General features: G+C 35.3%; 1 protein-coding gene across 3 annotated transcripts in view; it reads left to right on the top strand.

Moving 5' to 3' along the window:
* Positions 1 to 20,702, top strand: part of Glurb (metabotropic glutamate receptor B) — a 128,100-nt gene that overhangs the window by 93,427 nt on the left and 13,971 nt on the right. For all 3 annotated transcript variants that reach the window (XM_031917115.2, XM_086914473.1, XM_086914474.1), the window contains 2 exons: positions 527 to 669; positions 15,104 to 15,274. In XM_031917115.2, the coding sequence (XP_031772975.2) occupies positions 527 to 669; positions 15,104 to 15,274 (314 nt within the window). The remainder of the gene's footprint in view (positions 1 to 526; positions 670 to 15,103; positions 15,275 to 20,702) is intronic.

A 20,702-nucleotide genomic window follows, 5' to 3' on the forward strand; every position in this document is an offset into this window, starting at 1 on the left:
GTTTTATTATCATATTGTAGAATTAACTACCAATGTATATTGAACGAGACTCTTAATATTATCGTTTGAATGTGACTGTATTCGACAATGAAAAATATATTTAGATAGCATTAGGGAGGAACAAAAAGATTTTCCTTTCTACATTTCGCGTACGTACAAAGATACATTTTTCTGATGAATTTTCAATGAACCGAGTTTGCATAATCCATCTTCTTTCGAATGTAAATCACTTGATTGGAATTCAAGGGGGGGGGGGGAGACCGAAATTTGATGTAGCACCTTTAAAAATCTACGAAACAATTGAACGTATTCTTTGATAAGAAAAGTCGAAAGTTAAGACCCAGCCAACATTGTAACGTTGTTTATCATTCGCGTGTACAGAAACTAAAATTTACATTTATATCATTTTACATTTACATTTTGTGTAATGTAATTACACAAGCTCCATTCCGAGAAAGATAAAATATATGGAAAAATCTTGTGTTTAATCGGAAAATTAATATCACGTGTACGAATTGTGTTTCAGGATCGATAAGCAATATAGACGGTGCCGAGGATCATTGCAATAAAACTGCCGTGCGAAAAGTTATCAGCGGAGTCGTTGGAGCAGCGAGCTCAGTCACATCCATCCAAGTGGCAAACCTTCTTCGACTTTTTCGAATACCGCAGGTATCTATGTCAATTTTGTATTACAATTTTAAACAGTGAACTTAAGACTCGTACACAAATCACAAATGTTCGTATCTTCTCAACGAAACAAATCTTCTCTATGCAATTAAATTTACGAAACGAAACTCACAAATAATATTTTTGGCCAATGTAATTTCTGAATATTTGTGTTTGGAAAATTATGCACAACTGATTGAAAAATATAATCCTCGAGTTATTCCCTACGTCCTCGTTCTTCCATTCGAGGCGAGAGAAAATTTTCTTTTTCAAAAATCATCCCTCGAGAGTTTATCATTTTCTATCGCATTCTTTTTCTTATCCATCAAGTTCTCCTTGTTCTGTTTTTTTCTCTGCTACGTCGAATGTAAGGACGATAAAAAGAAAAAAAGAAATTAGAATTTAATAAAGGAACGGCACAAAAAAATTTCGCTTCTCCCTCGGGACGAACAATATTAAAGACTTAGCAAGTTGGATTCTTAAAAAATGCAAGTAGTTCAAAGTTCAAAGATTGTATCGTTCACCTCATTTGAAACTATTCAATCGTGAAATCTCCTTACGGGATTCGATCAATGAAATGTTTAATCTTCAAAGAATATTTGATCGAACGAGAAACTTTTCTGCAAATTGACGCATCTTATTTTTAACTTACCTGTGGGGAATCGAAAGAAGCTTGACAAATTCACTGAACTGCTTTTCGAATTCGAGAAACGACAAAAAGATCGCATTATTTGTACAAGATCGTATAAATCTATACATATTCCAATGATCTTTTCATCAAACTTCAGCAGATATTTGTATATCAGAACACAAAATTAATTGCAATAAGAAAAAAGTTCACTTATTAAAAAACAATTTACGCGAAAAGAAAAGCTTATCCTTATCACACATCTCTTTATCAAAACATACGAAACCCAATCTCATAACCTGTCGCATCTGTTCCCAACAATAATAATCCAGCGTAAAATTAACGTCATCCATTTACGAGACCCAGCCATATTTCTTCCTCGTGGCCACTTTTCTCTCTACACTTTTCATCCCAGCCAAGGAGCATTATACTTTGGAGCATACGTTGTACTCAAAGTATCTTTCGTCTCTGTAGAAGTTAACAACACCCGCAAAAACCTCGGTTGTTCGGGGATAGAATCGAGAACAGGAAGAGCGATTCTTTTCTTCGGAATTTCGCAGGGAGAAGGAAGAACTGAAACGAGTATTCAGGCCGGAGTATCCCGGTCGAAGAACCTTTGTAATCTTTACCTTTGTAAAATGAAAATTCATCGTGGCGCAAGATGAGCCTATCTCGCAATTAGAACGATTTTAAATACGTTTTCTTTGTTCTTACATTCGCCTCTTTGCTTCCAATGCTCGTCCATGAACAAGAGATCTCTTTGAGATCCTATACACATCTAGAGAATTCGGAAGAGAAAGTAACAGAAGATGAGAGACCGAAGGGGGCTGATGCGTCAAAGTTTAATGGACCATCTTTTCCCTGAATCTTAGATAAAAATCCGATAGAGGGAGACAATTTGTGAATATTTCTTTCCAAAGGAAACCGTACTCATTTTCCAGAATTCTTCAATTTTACCAATTAAATCCTGGCGAACGAAGAAATTCCCTTCTCGATCATTTCATCGAGAGCGAAAAATGAAATAATTCATTTTCATCGTATCCAACTGCGTTTCGACCCACTTTTCCAAATCATCGGATATCGCGAGCCCTCGATCGACTCAAAGCGGTTTAAACGCGGAAAACGTGTGGCGGCGGTTCGAGGATAAGGTTACGTGTCTGGATTAATTTTCTACGAGGCGGGTCTAATATTTCATTGAGGCGACGAAACGCTCGACTGGGTCATTGTGTCACACGAGAATTGCTCGGCTGAAGGTTATTCGCAGAGGAATCAATTTAAAGATTCACTCGAGAGAGAGGGAGAGCCATTCGATCGGGTGGATTTTCTGGGGGCCATGTTTCGCGTCACCGCCGATAAAAATCGATACTGCGCCCCTCGTGTGGCATCGACGCAGCTCGGCGTCACGTCGTTACACTGATAAATTTGATGAACATGATGGAAAGAATGAAAAAAAAAAAATTTTGAAATTGATTGTTGGAACATGATTTTTCCTCTTTCGACGAGCACAAGCTTTCAACGAGTATCTTGAAATATTATTTGCAACATTGCGATTCGTATGTTGTTATTTAGCGGAATCTCATTGAGAATTGGGTGTTTGGAAGAAAGTGCACGCGATCGTCTTCTTCTTCTTCTATTTTTCTGACGATAAATTTCGTTTGGCATTTATGAAAAGTTCTGAGCCAAGTTCTGATAAATTGAAAAACTGTCTTGCGAAAACATATCGATTCATTGAAATATCGTGTGCTATGCTTCATAGAGCATATTGCGATGAATATTGCATTAAAGAACCTTTATATCGGTTATTAAAAACTTCTCTCAATTCCATTCATTTCGATCATTTGCAAACAATAGATGTGTTTCTTGTAAGAAGAAAGATGAGAAACATGACACGAGGAAATTTTAGAAGAAGATAAAGATAAGAGGATCTCTCCTCTTCGAAATTCGACCATAAATTTCTTTAACTTTGCCTTAAAACCCAAGACCCGATGCCTTCTTTCCCACGATTACGAGTTCTCGACGAGATAACAAACGAACGTCGAAAGTATTCAAACTTCTATTCAAATTGTCCCCAACTTCGCCAATATTCAAAATTCGGATAACAGTTTTACTCGAGCATCGATATTATTCAAAACTCTTTGCTCGCGTATATTTCTTCTAACGATCCACGGGAATAAATTTAAAAATTTATACCAAATACCGCGAAAAAATCCAGAAATTCCATCCTATTCTTTCTTCGCGTATTCGAGAAGGACTATTTATAGGAATGGTATGCAAAACAGCGTGGAAATTCGTACTGCAGCGAGCAACATTAATCAACCTGTACGGTTGCAGTGGATTTTAAAATATAACCCGTTAAGTCTTCCGAGTTTTATATTACTCCTCGTCGTCCCTACGCATCTTTCGAGCACGAGTCGTATTAATCGAGCCAACGTAACTGCTTCACGTGACCTCTCCTCGCTACGTTTCTTTCGCGATATCCCAGAGAGAAGAGAGGGGAGGGGAGGGGGGGGAAAGGGGAATTAAGATCCACGCGTTAAACGAATCTTAAAAAGATCTGGATCAACCGTAATGCACGAGATTTCGCAATTGTGCGTTCCTTTTGTTCCCTTCTTCTTCTACCACAGTTATTCTTATACGCGAAAATCTTATTAGTAGCGCTTCGCATAAATAATTCGCAGCCAATGGTTTCAACCGATGATAATTATTTAACAAACGAACTGGAATATATCTCGACCCAGTGAATTCTAGGAAAGCTGATTTATTTTCGATCTTTCCAAGTATATTCGGATACTGTTAATTACATCTTACAGGAAGAAAAAGTTATTTCGCTTTATTTCTTTCTCACAGGGCGAACGATTAAAAATTTGTCCAAAATTAAATTAAATTTCGAGAATAATTTTTAGAATTGCCTTTCTAATCAGAATATTGAACAAACGGCAAATTATTCTGATACATTAGAAAATGATAAGTACGGAGAAGGATAATTTTCATCGTCGAGTGAAAATTATTTCCAGATCCCCGATTACAAAGCGAAGAACGCGAAATTGATAAATCCGTATTAGCGCGGAGTAGGCCCATAAACAAGCCAGAAGCATAAACATGTCTATTAGGCCTCTCCAAGAGTGAGAAATGGATCGGGCAAAGAACGAAAATTTCCGAATCCCTTTTCATTCTTCGTTAATCCGACCGGTGTCACCGGATTCCTCTGATCCACTTCGTTCTTTTCAGAGTCATCCGGCTCCTCCCTTCTTTCTTCCTCTCCCCTTGAGAATGGACACGAGCCATAGATATACCACGACCAACCCACTTTTCTCTCGTACCACTTAATCGGTCCGCCTCTTTATTTTCCACCTCCTTTCTTTTCTTTCCTTTTTTTTTTTTTCACTCTTTTTTTCGCAACAATGAAATATCTGTCGCTATGCTAATAACAATTGGCCGGTCAGCTAAAAGGCGAATATACACGAACAATGGAACGTTTACATGGACGCATAATTGCCCCTCCCCCCCCTCCATTTTTACGAAACCCGTCGTGTATTTTTCGCACGACAAAAGCGGTCGGCTCTACTAATTACGGCGACAGACGATGTTTGTTTAATCGTTATTCAACCGGCCCGCTTTCCGTTATTCCAGCTCGAGTTTAATTGCGACGTTTGCGCGTGAAATCGTCCTTTTTTCGAAAGGATCATTGTTGCAGTATTTGTAGACAATTTGTTTCGCGACGATAGAAAGAATATATTGTATTATAAATTCGCGAGCAATGAGCGCGTCGTTATTCTTTTTGGTGAAACAACGAGAAGTTTCCTTTCGTCGCGATCCCAGCGGTTTGGATCGAATTAGAGGAATTAAATAAAGGTAAAACGATCGATTGAATTTTGGTATATTGGAATGAAATGGGAAGATTCGCTCGATAAATCTCGATCTAATAAGAAACGAAGAGGAAGAGTGAATAAATACTGAAGGTGTACTCATAGCGGTGGAGGAATTTTCAATAGATGGGGGACGAATGATGAGGATCGAACGACAATGTGTTTTGCCAAACTGTAATAAAGTCGAGTCGAGTTCATCAATCACCAAGTTTAATCGCCGTTTCTCTCACGATGCAAGAATGTTCGAAATTTAAAATTAAAGAAATCGTAAACGATGGAAATTTTTCAATTATCTTCCTTTATTATACGTCGCTATATTAGAATTATATTAGAAATCTCGATTTTATTCGAGCAAAGGAACAACAAAGCGTACAACGTGAAAGATTCCAAGGAAGAGCAACGAAAAAATTTAACGTGAAGAATATCCACTTCGATAAATCAAAACTCGAAGAGAATAAGGGAATAATACGAAGAAACTCGGCAACTTCTATGTTGAACCTCGACACCCGACAGATTTCTGGACTATGAAGCTCCCCAAAGCATGAAATTTTAAGAAGATCTCGCGAAGATTTGCAAAAGAGGTGGATCAGTCGTGATGTAAATCCAGGAAAAGACTGCGGGGATTTAATTTCGCCTCGTAATTTCTGACAGTCCGCTGTCTTTCTTCGAAAGAAAGACTCGCAAAACTCGTGGAAACCTCGTACCTTCCGAATGAAGCTTTGAGAATGAAGAATGAATCCCGCTGTGAAAAAAAAAAAAAAAAAACGAAGGATGTTTCGAAGCAAATATAAATCAACCCTTGAACGATCCATTTAAGAGCTCCTATCTCGTAAAACTCGCCATTTCGCATTTTTAAGAAGAGCTAATCTTCTTTTTCAAATTTCTCGAAAAAAACGTAGAAATTAACTTTTCTACGAAAAAGAGAATTTCATCTTCGACAAATGTAAAGATAAAGGAAAAATTGATAGGTAGCCATATCTTTAAAATTTTCCAAAATATTCAGAATTTGGAAGATTTAATTTTTTTCAAAAAAAAGAAGAAGAGAATTTCATCTTCGACAAATGTAAAGATAAAGGAAAAATTGATAGGTAGCCATATCTTTAAAATTTTCCAAAATATTCAGAATTTGGAAGATTTAATTTTTTTCAAAAAAAAGAAGAGAATTTTATCTTCGCCGAATTAACGCGAGGAAGACGTAATAAGCGTAGCGAGACCTTTGAAAGTCTTGAAAATTTTCCAAAATGAAGCAAAGCAGGATTTAATTTTTTTTTTCTCTCTCTCTTTTACAAAAGGAAGAGTATTCGTTCGAGAAGGTAAGGCGAAGATAAGGAAAAGCTCGATGAGTGTAGCGTTTCCGGAAAGATGAGACGAAGTTAGGAAAATTCTCAACTCGCAAGAATTTATCGACACGTCTACTTTCCCCCTTTCCGCTCTCGCGCAATACGAGAGGCCAGCGCAAAAGGATGACGCAAACTTGCCGCTTTTGACAGATTTAAGTTTGTTATTAAACTGGCGCGCTTGACCTCAAAGCTGGAGCCAACTTTCCCTAACAAACTTGGCCTACCACTCACGCGTACGTAAAAGGAAGATGCTCGTATCGCGCTCGTTACGTCGACTTATAAAAGTTGCGAGCGCATAACTTGTTCCCTCCCCAAACTTCGGATCGAATCGTTTTAATTAGCGCGACGGGAAGGGAAGGGAAAACAGTGTTTTGTTCGACGTCGCGAGACAGCGGTGGGAGAACGAGAAACGAGAAGTTGGAAAGTAGGTAGTGCGGTTAAGTAGAATGTTCTTGTTTCGGTCGGACGGTGGTGAAAATTAACGGTTAATTAACTGACAGAATAGTAGAACTTTCCCCCGGTTTCTCCCTCCTTTCGATCCCCTTTAAACTGCGTCTGTAAGTAATACGGAACGCTAGAATATCCATTTAGACGATTGAAACTCTTGTTTGTAGATAGAACGTTGCTAATCGGCTTCTTTACAAATCGGTAATTGAAATTGCTCCGCTTTTTTCTTCCTTCTTCCTTCGTTGCGTTTTTTAATATAAATATTCAACGCTCGCTCCACTTCTCAAATTTTTCCTCCTCCTTATCCCGAGTTCCTCGATAATTGAATAATTGAAAAAGAAAGAGAGAGAGAAACGCGTGTCTTTTGATAAATTAAAAGATATCGAATTCATTTTATTCGACTCGACGATCATTCGAAATGTATCAATGGTATCCATTATCCACGTTAAGTGATAATCTATGCAGATTTCCAATTTCGCCGGATATTATCGCGAGTACCATTTAACGAAATGTGATCAAACTGTTCTATATACAACGAGACGTACAACTTACAGAAGGTGTACAAATCCGGTGAGAATAACAAATTTCTCGAACTATAAACTATTACTGCATTGCGAAGCCGGTTAATGCCAGGATATAATCGAATATCAAACCAACATAGACCAGATCTTGATACCGCTAAACACGATTAATTACGATCTGCAATTCAAATAGGTATTTCGAGCAATGAGCGTGCGAATGCTTTGCACACATAAAATATGAAAATTAATAATTTTATCATGAATTTAATCACTTTAGTACACATTTAGAACAATTAATCTTTGACGTAATTATACTCGATGTGATAAATTAAACTTTCGTCGTTTATTATGGGAAAAAGGAACGATTTATTATATATCATTGTGGCGCAAATATGACAATTTCTATTGGCTGGCTGTGCAAACACGATCGATAATCACAAAGCCAATAGACAAATACGGTATCAGCATCGACCGACTGCCGATGTAATTGCTCTATTGTTCTGTACACAGTGGCATCGGTTTTAAAATACAATAAATATTTTATAGGTAAGCCTTCGAACAACGTGAAATCACGATTCAATATTGATGCACATATGTGACATCCGATCTACGATAGTTCGTATTCTGCTGTACATATTGAATACGTAATCTCCGGAATCGTTCTAATCTCATTCATTCACGTATCGATATTTATGTATAAAAATAAATTACTTTACGTAAATTTTACTCAAAAATTTTGATCATTTTATGTCTGACCATCAGACGAAACTCGTTCTACTTAAATTCTACGACAATCTCTAATAATTTAAAATAAGTTCGAAAATGTCACGCTATAAAATGGAAAAAATTCAAAATTCAAAAAGAATAATTCTTATTATCATTGATTATGTATCTGGATATTATTATGACTGTACAACGTTTAAAACATTAAAAAGTAGTAATTAACCTTTTGCCTTGAGTCATACTTGCTATTATATGGATTACGGATCAAGTTCAGCCAAGACGAACTTTACTTGCATCAAACTTTAATTACAACTTCAACTTCACTTTCAAACTGGAAAACTATAGGTTACTGAATACAAATTGCGCATAATATTTCATTATCTTTCAAGAGGTAAGCACGAAAATACCATCAAGATCCTCATTAATGAGATATTCAGCAGAATTTATAGCGTGATTTTTTTCGATTAAAAAAAAAAGCAAGGGAATTTAAAAATTCTGTAATGTAAAGATCGCATCGTAAAGATTTAATTTTGTGTCACTTACGGTCACAGATCATTGGCTGGTCGTTGACGCGTGTATGTCGACTCGAACGTATCAGCACCTGTAAAAACGCATCGCACGTTAATCAAAAATGTGTTACTCTAATATCGAGAGCATGAATATCGACCTCTCGAGATAACGTACAAGTCAATCTCATCAGGGAGCCAATTGATCAAACAATAATTTCGCAGCTATTGCTATCCATCGAATTGTACAGACAGATAGCGATTACCACAATGCATATACAATCTACCCTCCCCAATGATCAGACATTAGAAAAATATTCATTGTCCACAAATGCTCTACTATTCTATTATATTACTTAATCTCTGACTAGATAAATAATATAATTACAATTTTTTAATTACATAAGTAAAGATCTGCACACACATCTTAAGGGATTTTCTCGCATTCTCGAATGAACAAGGAAGAAAAAATGTCTTCTTCATCGAATATTAAACATAAACCGAGGCAAATTTTAATTTCAACTTTACTCATAAACGTCAACCCCCCATGGGGTTGTTTTTGTCCCCTCCTAACACGATTACATCAAGCAGATTGGCACGTGGAAATAATAAAAAAAAAAAAAAACTAGGAGACAATATTAAATTAGTAGAAAATTTACGATTAAATAAACGTCATCTCGTCGGTTGGGAAATTTTAATAAAATCCATAAGGAAAAATGATTCCACGTGAAATTACCGGAAAAATATATCGAAACGAGGTTCCAACGTGAGAAATAAAAAAGAAAGAAAATATGTTTACACGCATGAGTTTATTTATCATTCTCGAAGCCATCGAATCAGTTATCGATTCCCGTTATCGATTCTAAGCAATAACCAACTATACAATTCTCGACGAGTATATTGAATAAACAATATCCCGTTAAACTAACCGCGATCGTTTCGTACACAAACGAAATTGGCCAAATTAAATTAGCAATTAATAATAGGCGCTGGTTCGTTAACGAAACACTCCGCAGGGAATAAATCCGACGATATATAAATAAACGCTTGATTGCGTTGAATCTCGAAATGAAAGAATTTCCTTGCTACGAACGCTATTGAAAAAAAATCTTAAGTAAATATCGCGTTGGAAAGTGGCACGATCGCCGAGGGAATCGACAATTAACGAAATATACCACGACAGATCGATAATTGCAACCATTCATTCTCGAGACTTGGGGGAGGAGAAGAAACAATTGAAAAGCATGGAAAGGAGATTAAAGAATCATGATAGATTGCATTTAAAGAATTGTAGGGGATCGGTAGGGGATCGAAACGAGGCGAGAGGAAGAAAAAGAACAAGTCGTTAGAGACAAATGATGGCCAAGTTGTTTTCGCGCGAGTATATAAACTTTTTTATTTTCCTGTTGACAGTTTATAAAGATAAAAGCATCGAAATGGGAGAATGGAATCAAAAGCTGGCCATGATACCACAGATGACAAAGAGGAAAGAAACGATATGAAAGGGGGAAAAAATTAGATTAGTCATTTCTGGTTTCACCGGGGAGAAAAAGTTAAGGGACGATTATCGCGAGCAATGGTCGAGAGAGTGGAGGACAAGTAAAAGATCCTGAGATTTTTAATAGATCGTTGTTATTAATTTTTCATCCTTTTAAAAAATTAAAAAACGCCGATGTTAAATTGATCGATTATTCTAATGGAATATTATAAATTCGATGATTGAAATCTATTTCCAATGGTTAATAATTATTAATAATTATTTTTATCGAAATTATAATTGTAACACAAAGGCAAAGCCATTCGAAATCGCCATTTTTCAGCGAGAAAATACAAAAGGATTAAAAAAATTATTCGCGTTTCGTTGAAGGATTATTGTATTAAGCGATTAAAACGTAGGATAGCGGTAGCCTTTTGTGCGCCACGTTTAAAACGATTTCACGCAATGACGTCTCCGTTTTTCTAAACGCTTTTTAAATTCTTTGATTAAAAACGAACTCTCTAACGACGCTCGTCGCGCACTTTTAGCGCAAGTTTAACCTCGAACTATTTACTTGTCTCCAAGTTAGTCGAAACTGATGTTCCATTCGATGAAACTATATTTATTCCACGTGTATAACCGTATTAACGAGGAGAGAAACAAATACATATAATGCCGAACACGGTATAATAAACTGGAAAATGGATCAGAGAAACGATCCTCCATACTTTCTGTGAAAAATCTGTGAAAAAAAGGAAGAGAGAGTAGATGGAAAGCATGGGAAGTGAATTTTTTTTTTTTTTTTTTTGCGCGCGCCTCTTTATCTCCACGAATACCGTGTCTCGATATTCGTATCAAAAGTTTCCATTCACGTAGCTCGCGCCATAGATCATTACAATTCCTCTTTTATCATATTCACGCCTCGACCTGCGTTGATAGCAGTTTTATCACGGCTAGATATATTCTCGGAAAACCGTCTGGTTGAATTGGAATTCAACCTCTGACGCGAATAAGAATGACTGGATCGGAAATATTCGCGAGCGTTCCCTCTTCCACCCCCTCTTTGCTTTGATTGCCAGGAAAATTACGTTTCCAGAGAAATTATTAAATTTTCGAAATAATTTTGAAAATTAGCAAAAGATATTAATAAATTGGATTCTGGATTTGCTTTTGAATAAAATAAAAAATTATAATTTATTCGCATTGGGGCGTCCCATTGTTCTTTGTACTCTTAACGAGACCGAGTGAAATTATATTTCGATGAAAAATGAAATAATGAAATATATAATGAATATTTGATATAACGAAATATAATGAAAAACGGAAGATATTAATAAATATTTGAGGATAAAAATGATATCATTTGCGAAAGCATCGCATTGTTATTGCGAATAAAATAAAACAATACATGGCGAAAATTATTGAAAATTTTGAAATTGAGAAATTATTAATTACGAGGGAAAAAAAGATTATTTCTCAATGTTCAGTTCAGTTTTTCAAGGAATGAAGCGAAATGGTGAGGAAAAATTTAGAAATGAAAAAGAGATGGGCTTGATGAATCGAAATAGAAGTGACGGGAGAAGGTGGACGAATAATGAAGCGGCGAGACTGGTAACGCGAATCGCAATGACTAATTCAGGAACGGCAAGCAAATGGCAAACACTCACCGCACTATTGGCCAATCAGTGGCTTTATCGGATACTTTTAGATTATACGAGCGATCTAGTCAATTCATTTGGAACACGATTCGACATAGAAATGATCGTATGATTTCAATGCTAGTCGATAATTTAGTGTAATAAACAAGCGATTAATTTAGTTTACAAAAACGTATTATTATTTATTTGAAAATATTTGATTAACTCAAATTTTTGTTTGTCTAATTCGATTGTATCTAAATGGAAGCAACTTAAAATTGAGAATACTTTTATTCAATTAATCTTTATTGAAAAATAATACCTGAAACCTTCTCTTCTTTTCGAATAGATATATCTTTGTGAGACGTTTCATATACGCGAAAGAATCCAACTTTTTTGATAAATGATTTAATTCCATTTCTTTGCATTTCTTTTCAAACTTTTTTTTTTCGAGGTTTTATCTTTGAGGATTTCTTTCCTATTTTTCCTTTTTTTTTTTCTTTGGTCTTTGAAATCAATTTTTGCGGGCTCTTCTTCAATCTTCCCACGTCCATTTTTCCTTTCGCTCCTCGATCTCTTTCCCTCTTCGTTCTCAGAGAGGAGGTTAGAGCAAAGATGAGAGAAGAAAGATGAGATAAATGACGAAAGAGGACGGTTCTAACGGTTCTGATCCATCCGATACGAACGCGTAAAATGTTTAAAAACATTCAATGCTAAGACGCAAAGAATCAGCGCACGAATTACAGAGATTCATTTTCCTCTTACGACACAAACGTTCATTCTTGCTCAATCAATTAAGGGAATAATATTAAATTCTGTTGGAACGGCAAATTTATATGGAGCGAGCAATGTTTTCGTTAGAGGAGAAATTCAGGAGAACGTTCGACGCTTTCCCCTTCCCATTGTTCCACTTTCATTACTTTAATGAATTCGGTTGGCCTTATGTTGCGAACGTTTTTTGGATTTTCCGCCGGCAGTCTCATCTCGTGGTCAATGCGAAATTGCAAATCCCTTTGTGAAGCGAGTAAATGATGTTATCGTTAATTGAAACGGACCGGCTGCGCCCAAACCGCGCGAAATTGCAGGCCAGATACCTCGATAAAAACGGAATAAACGGATCGATCGCTTTCGAATCTTCTTCGCATCTCGAAACAAAAGCTTCCCATAGATTCAAAACAGTGTTTCAAAAATCATTCTCCCGGATGAATATCGTTTCCATTTCAGAAAAATGGTGCATTAACGAAACAACAATCTGATTTACAATTTTTAAACTATAATATTCGGAATATTAACTCTGTAATTTAAAAATTCATTATATATTTCCAGTTTTTCGTTAATTAATTCGCTCTTTATATAACGAAATGTATAAATAAATTTTCAATTCGAAACTTTTCTCTTTTCTTTCCTTTTCACCGATGCCTCGCAATTTACGAGCAAGAGTGTAAAGATAGGAGCACGTTTGAGAGTAAAATTCTCGAGAGAATTTGCTTTCACTAACAATTTTTTGTTAATAAACATTGAAAGTAAAAATTACTCTCGAAAAAACACACCCTCTCTGGATGCATCCATCTATCTATCCTACTTGCGAAAAATACTCGGGAGCAAATTTCAAAAAATTTCACCCTCGAGTAAACGCATATCCCCCCAGCTAGAAAATATCGCAGAGAGGCGTATTTCTCAAATATCGAGTAATCGGAACGAGAGAGCAGTTAACAACCGTTCTAAAAAGGTGTCTGAAGCAGGTTGATAAATATATTTGGCTCATCCTATACGGATTTAACAAAGGTTGTAAGACGCGAGACGCGGCGGTGGATAAAATGGCGTGCAACGTGGTGGAGAGAAGAAGCTGCTCTCGGCGTAACGCGGAGATAACGCGGGCTCGTTTCTCGCTACATAAACTCATCTTCACCACAGAACTCGTCGAGCATATTGATACACAACGAAAGTTCTTTGTCCTTCCATCCATTCGAGCGAAATAAATAGGAGAAATCGTGGTGACGACGAGTTGAAAATGCACTAGCCTTGATCGTTGAGATTTCGAGCAAGAGAAATATAGAATGAAGGAAATTTTCAACCGTAAATGAAAATTATTCGGAGAAAACGAGTTTGAAAATTAAAGAAAATGATTGTTGAAGATTATTATTAAAAAAATTGGAAATAATAATAAAGATTCGATTTTTTAAATTAATTCGATTTGAAAATGGGATAAGTTGGAAACAAGATGGAAAATGGAGAAGAAAAAATGGTTGTTTTATAAAGTTATCGAGAAAATTGGAAGATGAAACAAGAAATGAAATTTCAAGACAATTTAATCAGTTTGAAATTGGAAATGGAAATGGTGGAATTATTTCGGTTTTATGAGGTCTAAATTGGTTTTATGATACAAAAGCATAATGATTATAATTTTAAAAGATAAAAACTGATATGAAAAGATTTTAGAGAAAATTTCTCTCGCTAATAAATAATTCAGATATTTAATTTTTAATTTTTTTCTCTTGTTCCATCTTCAAAATTTTGTTTACATCCACGCTAAAATTCTTCGTAAATTATCATAATTATTCCCAACAAATAAATACGACTCTTCAATAATTTCAACGGCATAATTTCAAATATAATTTTACACATTGATTAAATTCATTATACGCTGTATAATAATACACCATTAACATTTTATTCTATGATTTATAACGTAAATTGTCGACAATTATGAGAGAAAATTCGATATTTACAAGTTATTTTTATAAAAGATATACAGAAAACTTTATAGTCTTCTTTTACTCTCATTCATACAACGTGAAAAAACATAGAAATATTTTAATTTTTTTTATACGTGTTATATTCTTGGAAATCGTGTAAAAAGAAATTACAACTTGATGTATATAAAATCGTATGTTGTTAGAAAAATCGTGAAATGAATTACTAACGCTTAATTGTAGTCAAATGTATTCGTAAATGTGGCAGAAATTAGTTCTATTTGCGCTATGTTAACGAACTCGTAACACGATATGCATATGTAACTTCTCTTGAGTACACTTTCCATAGAAATATTTGATACAACGCGAGAAACAGGGGAAAAAAGGAATAAATGACTTTTTTCAAAATTAACGAAAAACAAATTAATTTAAATATCGAAATATGTTTTTCAAGGAATTTTAAAATAACAACAAGCTTCAATAAATTCAAAAGTATAAATCGATGAGAATGATACTAATTGGAATTGATTGAGAAGAAACGCTAAGATTTACTTAATACTTCTTTCCAACTAACCAAGAAACTTTTCATCCGTTTTCAGGTCTCATTCTTCTCTACCAGTCCAGAACTTTCCAACAAACAACGATTCGAATATTTCACGCGCACTATACCCAGTGATCATTATCAAGTAAAAGCAATGGTGGAGATCGTGATGAAAATGAAATGGAGTTACGTGTCTATCATATACGAAGAGAGCAATTACGGAATAAAGGTGAGTTTATATTCAAAATTCGAGTTACTTTCGAAATTTCCATATATATGTAATGCATTTTTATTTTTTAAAAAAAAGTTCTCGTTAATTTTAAGCTGATCGTATGAATGCGCAAAAAAAAAATCATTTGATTTAAACGGTTAATAGAAATAAATATTTTGCTTTTATATTTTTTTCGATATTTTTTATCAAATTGTCGACACGTAAATATGCGAAATATCCATTGTTGTTTCTATGTGGATGAAACGACACACGAAATGCGTGAAGATAATTATTGGATTTATACGTAGCCAACAATGGGGAAGTGTGATGGATTAACAGGGACACATCGATGAGAATAGGGGTAAATCGGTGATACGCGTGAAAAATGCGATCTCGTCCGTGTGAAATTTGAAACGGACAGTTGATCGATACGACCGCACTACGGTTTTGAAACAATGCATTTAACCGACAATGCGATCACCACTGCAACTATCTATCCATTCCAGAAAATTCGTATTCCACCGCCGCGTACAACAGATTCCATCAGACGCATCGTAATACCCTTTCGTTTTTAAATAAATGAATCAAAATTCCCTACATTCTTCGCGCGAAAGTTCGATATTGTTGTCGAACGAATTTTTCAATTTTTGTAATTGGCAAATTGTTTCTTCCAAATATATAAAATATATATAATCGTAATATAACTTATTTTATTTCTTTATCCAAAAGAAAGCGACAATTAATAATTTTTTCCAAAAACAATCGAATAATTTTTCTTTCCACTTGCGACTTCATTTCCTTTTTTTTTTTTTTTCATATCAACAAAAATGAAGAAACATTTATCTAAGAGGAAGATTTTCGACGACATTGGACTGGTTGTCGCATTAATCTGCATTAATCTAAAGTCCACGAAATCACAATTCACCCAATATTTCGACGACAACCCCCGAAACTACAACTGTGTCTCGTTTACTCGACATCTGCGTAATCGAAACAACTCCCTGGAAAGCACTCAGGTTCTTTCTGTTTCGGCCACCTTGTTTAAAATAACAACCCGCCACGGTTCCAGCTTTTCAACGAATTTATTTTCGGACTCCCCTCTTCCGGTCTCGCGTCACGTTTCCTGTCCACGACCAACTACCGCCCCACTGTCACCGCCGCTATGCTAATCGGCCGTAATTAAAACCACAGCAAACGGCTGACGGATAGAGTTATTTTCGGAAATTATTTCCATCTCCCCGTCTAAAGGTCCGTGAACAGATTTGCATAAATTTTCTTTGCAACGACAGCAAATTTAAAAACTGGATAACGATTTCCAATACTTGTGTTTTTTCTTTTTTTTTTTTTCTTCTTCTTCTTCTTCTTAGAAACTTGGAAAATGATTCTGATTAATGATTCCAAGGGACGAATGCGCTTTTCAGATTGGAATTGGATATAAATAAATTAATAAGTTGGATTACTTTATTGGAATATGTTCATTCTTGAAAAAGATTGATCAAAGAATAAAGGTTCTAAGAATTGGAATTGGATCTAAATTTAAATTGGTAAATCGCAATTGATTCTTGTTGAATGTTGAAAAATGACAATTTTCTCTTCGATCATTTTTTTCTCTTTAAAATTATATAAAAAAATATCTGTTTTTACGATTACATTTATCGAATGGATTTATCAATAAATGCATCATAAGGTTACAACGAATATTCATTAACAATTTCAACTAACATCTCGAAAAGAATAAATTTCACTCCAAATGATTTCACTATTTTTAATATTTCCAGGAAAAACCAGTGACCATCGAAGCGTAAGGAGAAATATGTTATAAATTCTTTCGAGTGAGCATTCGATAGCTTGCCCCCTTCATAAAATCGATAAAATCGCTTCAAACGAAATCTAATTTTAAATCACGATAACATTAAATAAATCGATGTTTAAATAATTAAAAATCGTGAACGAAAAGTGAAGTAGGGAAATAAGAAGGGAATAAAATTTCTCCAGCGAAATGAAAAATGGAGAAAAAATTATTGTACGCGCGTATAATACATCTTAAATTAATTCGTCGCGCGAAAGAAAACAGTAGATAAGAGAGGGGAGTGACGAACGATGACCGTATCGCTTGCAGGACATCTTGGAGAATCGCGTTCGTGATCACGAAACGAGCGAGGCGCGCGTGCATAAAGCAAATCGGTTCAACATCTCATTAGAATGTCACGACAACGAAATTAACAAGCAAGGCCAGTGTAAATTACCGGCGCATGCACCCGTGTAAATAAACGATTCGATGTTAGGCCGTTACGCATTATCGATCGAAATCAATCGTAGCCGAATTTCAATATCAATGAACTCGTTGGGACGACGAGTCCGTTCTGCCGTGATTTTAATCTATGCCAAAGGATTTCTGATGAAGGAAAGGGAGAGGGGAAAAAATAGAGATATCTGTGTTACTTATAAGCTTGATTAAAATCGCAGAAAAGAAATAACGAGAAGAAATAATCGGTCTGGTTTTTAAAGAGGGATATACACGCGAGGGATTACGATGATGAAAAAATAATAACGCATATCCAGCCATAAAGTAATGTGTGTGTGTGTGTGTGTGTGTGTGTGTGTGGAAATACATTTAAGCGAGAAAATCAGAATTATAAGTTGGAACAAGCGAGTTTCTGCTGGACTGATTCATTAATTTGTTCGATTCTCTCGAAAGTAACTACGTTGATATTTCTTAACGAAACGAATTTTAAGATTTAGAGACAGACTTCGTTGGGAAATTTTACGTTTTGTATGAGTTGCTCTACAAAAAAAGAAAGCTTCGTTCCTGAGCGAAATTTCTATTTCGCAATTTTAACTGTTGTACGTTTGCCGAATTTCCATAGTTAGAAAAATTTCAATATAATGATTTGATTTAATTGCTCGTCGTGGCTCCCTGTTGACATAGACACGGCAAATCGATCGATAGATCTTTCCATTCGTGTTCCGATCGTTATCAAAATAAACACAATAAACTACCTACACCCATTATCCGTGAAACAACATGGAACAACGACGACAATGTTAAAAACGGTGACAATTTAGAGAAAAAGGAAAAATAATAATATCCCGAAAGAAACAATCCAAATAATAAGATTTCCCATTTTTCGTCTTCATTTCCTTTACTCACAAAAAAATTTGAAACTGCCAACCAAATTACGATTAATTTTATATTCGGCTGGAAAACAAATCGGTTCTCGATCAGATTAAAGTATTAAGCAACGAGTTTCAATTTGAGAAATGGCGTCGAATAAATTTCTCGTGCTCAACTACATCATCTGAATGAACATAGAATAGTAGCGATTAGAATAGTAGCAAACCGGCTGAGGTTTTCATTGCAGTCTGTTGAATACTTCATCCTAAGACACGTTAAATCGCGTGCGCGTAGCCCATCTCGCGATTTTTTGCACAACAGCTGGTTGAATAGAGAGAAAAGGAGAACAGACGGACACCTAATTAGAATTTTCTCGAAATTCAGGATTACGTAACAACCATCACCACGCTGATTATGCGATTTTGTGTACTCGCATATATTCGTTGAAATGAACGCGTGTCACTGTGAACCAATCGATATTAACAAAATGATCGGGAAGTTGCACTCGATAATTATGAAATGTAGTTAATTATTAATTATCGTATCGTAATTAAAGATTTTAATTGTTGAATAATTTGAAAGGGAAAAGAAAACTAATTGTTTCGGGGGGAAATTTTAAATTTCCCGTTGGACGAATGCTGGAATAATTTATTCGAAGGTTACGATAACCTTTGACCTCAAAAACTTAAGTTTGAGAACACTTAAGAATTCTCCGTGTCAAAAAACTTTGACACGGAAGAAGTTTATGATGGAAGAGTTCAGGCTTAAGAAGCTCCAACATTGATCTCAAGATTTAAAGCCGCCAAACCACATCGAAAGTTGGAAATCAAAATTCTGATTTAAGAAGCTTATTCGGAAACCGAGACCTTCGAGGTATTCAAATTTTGAAAATTCTCCCCTCTCTCGAGATTAAAACGCATCCATTTCAAAAAGCCCAAGGTTGCAAATCCTCCATCCTTCCAAGGTTCCAAGGTTCAAAAGCCTTGACTTTAAACGTCGAATTAAACATTTCAAGATTAAAGGGACTTATTTTTATTGTAGAAAAAAAAGAAAGAAACTTTCCAGCACAAAGCCACGATGTCAACAATATGCCGGTCTATCTGACCCTTGATATCACGATAGTTAACGTTACCACGTTGGAAAAGAAGATTAATGACCGTGGTATCTCGAAAGTGTTCCAATTACCATTCACGTGTCACGTGATCTTACGTCAAGAAAAATGTAAACTCTTCGCATCGAATCCGGAATGAAACGTAGGAAAGGTAACGAGGTGACGAAAGACAAGGATGATATCGTTTATTAAACGATAGTCTCGTACATCATAAAAATATCAGACTCGATCACAGATATTATATACAACGACAATGAAATTTCGAGACTGATAAATATTGGGTGTAGCACGATAGAGGTTTCTCTTATTTTAAGCAACAATCTATCTCTTGTGCTTTCATTGTTCGCTCAAAGCGTGGCCGTAATAACCAGACGTCTGCAGTAGTATGAAATTGGCTTTTACGTATATACGTCACGCGAATATACGGGAAAATTGAAATTTCCCTTCAGATCAAAAACGAAGGAGTTTGTTACGTGTCCGTTATTATGCGTATTCCATTGAAAACAATGGAAGGTCCACGAATATACAACGCGATCGTGGAACGATAAGAATTGCATGTTTCGAGTTAAATCTTGACAGATCGTGATAGATTATTCCGTATTCGTGTGACGTGAATTCGACTTATTTTTAAAATAAGATCAATCACATCTTGAAAGGTACTTTTATTCTTTCACATGTGTGTGTGCGAGACACGTGATGACGGAAATTAAACTTGTCAGATTTAGAGTTTATATACACAGTGTCCCAAAAATGTGAAAACATCGGTTGATTGAAAATTGTCTGGAATAATTTCAATCAACATTTTCCTTCGCAAAAATTTTCTTTGACGAAAAACGCCGGTTAACCACAGAATGCACAGACAACTGATCAAGACGGTGAGTACATAACACTGACGAGTTCAAGCAACATGCGTCAAAGAAAAGTCTACTGAATGTAACAAATTGGCCAATATTATTCGTTGACAAAGCTTCATAACGAAAGTTTTTACAAAGGAAAACGTTGGTTGGAAATTAGAATTTCAATTGATCGATTGCTTCCACATTTTTGGGATAGTTTGTATAATTAGTTTTCGCGAATAAAATTTCAGGAAAGGAAACATAGATGACTGTGATATATGCTAATTTTAATCAAATTTGATAAAATTGATCATTAAATGTAAAAAAAGAGAAATGCTTTATTTAAATGCTTATAAATTAGACATCAAAATGTAATGATATTTT

This window comes from Apis florea, unplaced genomic scaffold (genome assembly GCF_048593485.1).
Source record: "Apis florea isolate Af1SG1 unplaced genomic scaffold, ASM4859348v1 contig_3587_pilon, whole genome shotgun sequence".
NCBI lineage: Eukaryota > Metazoa > Arthropoda > Insecta > Hymenoptera > Apidae > Apis > Apis florea.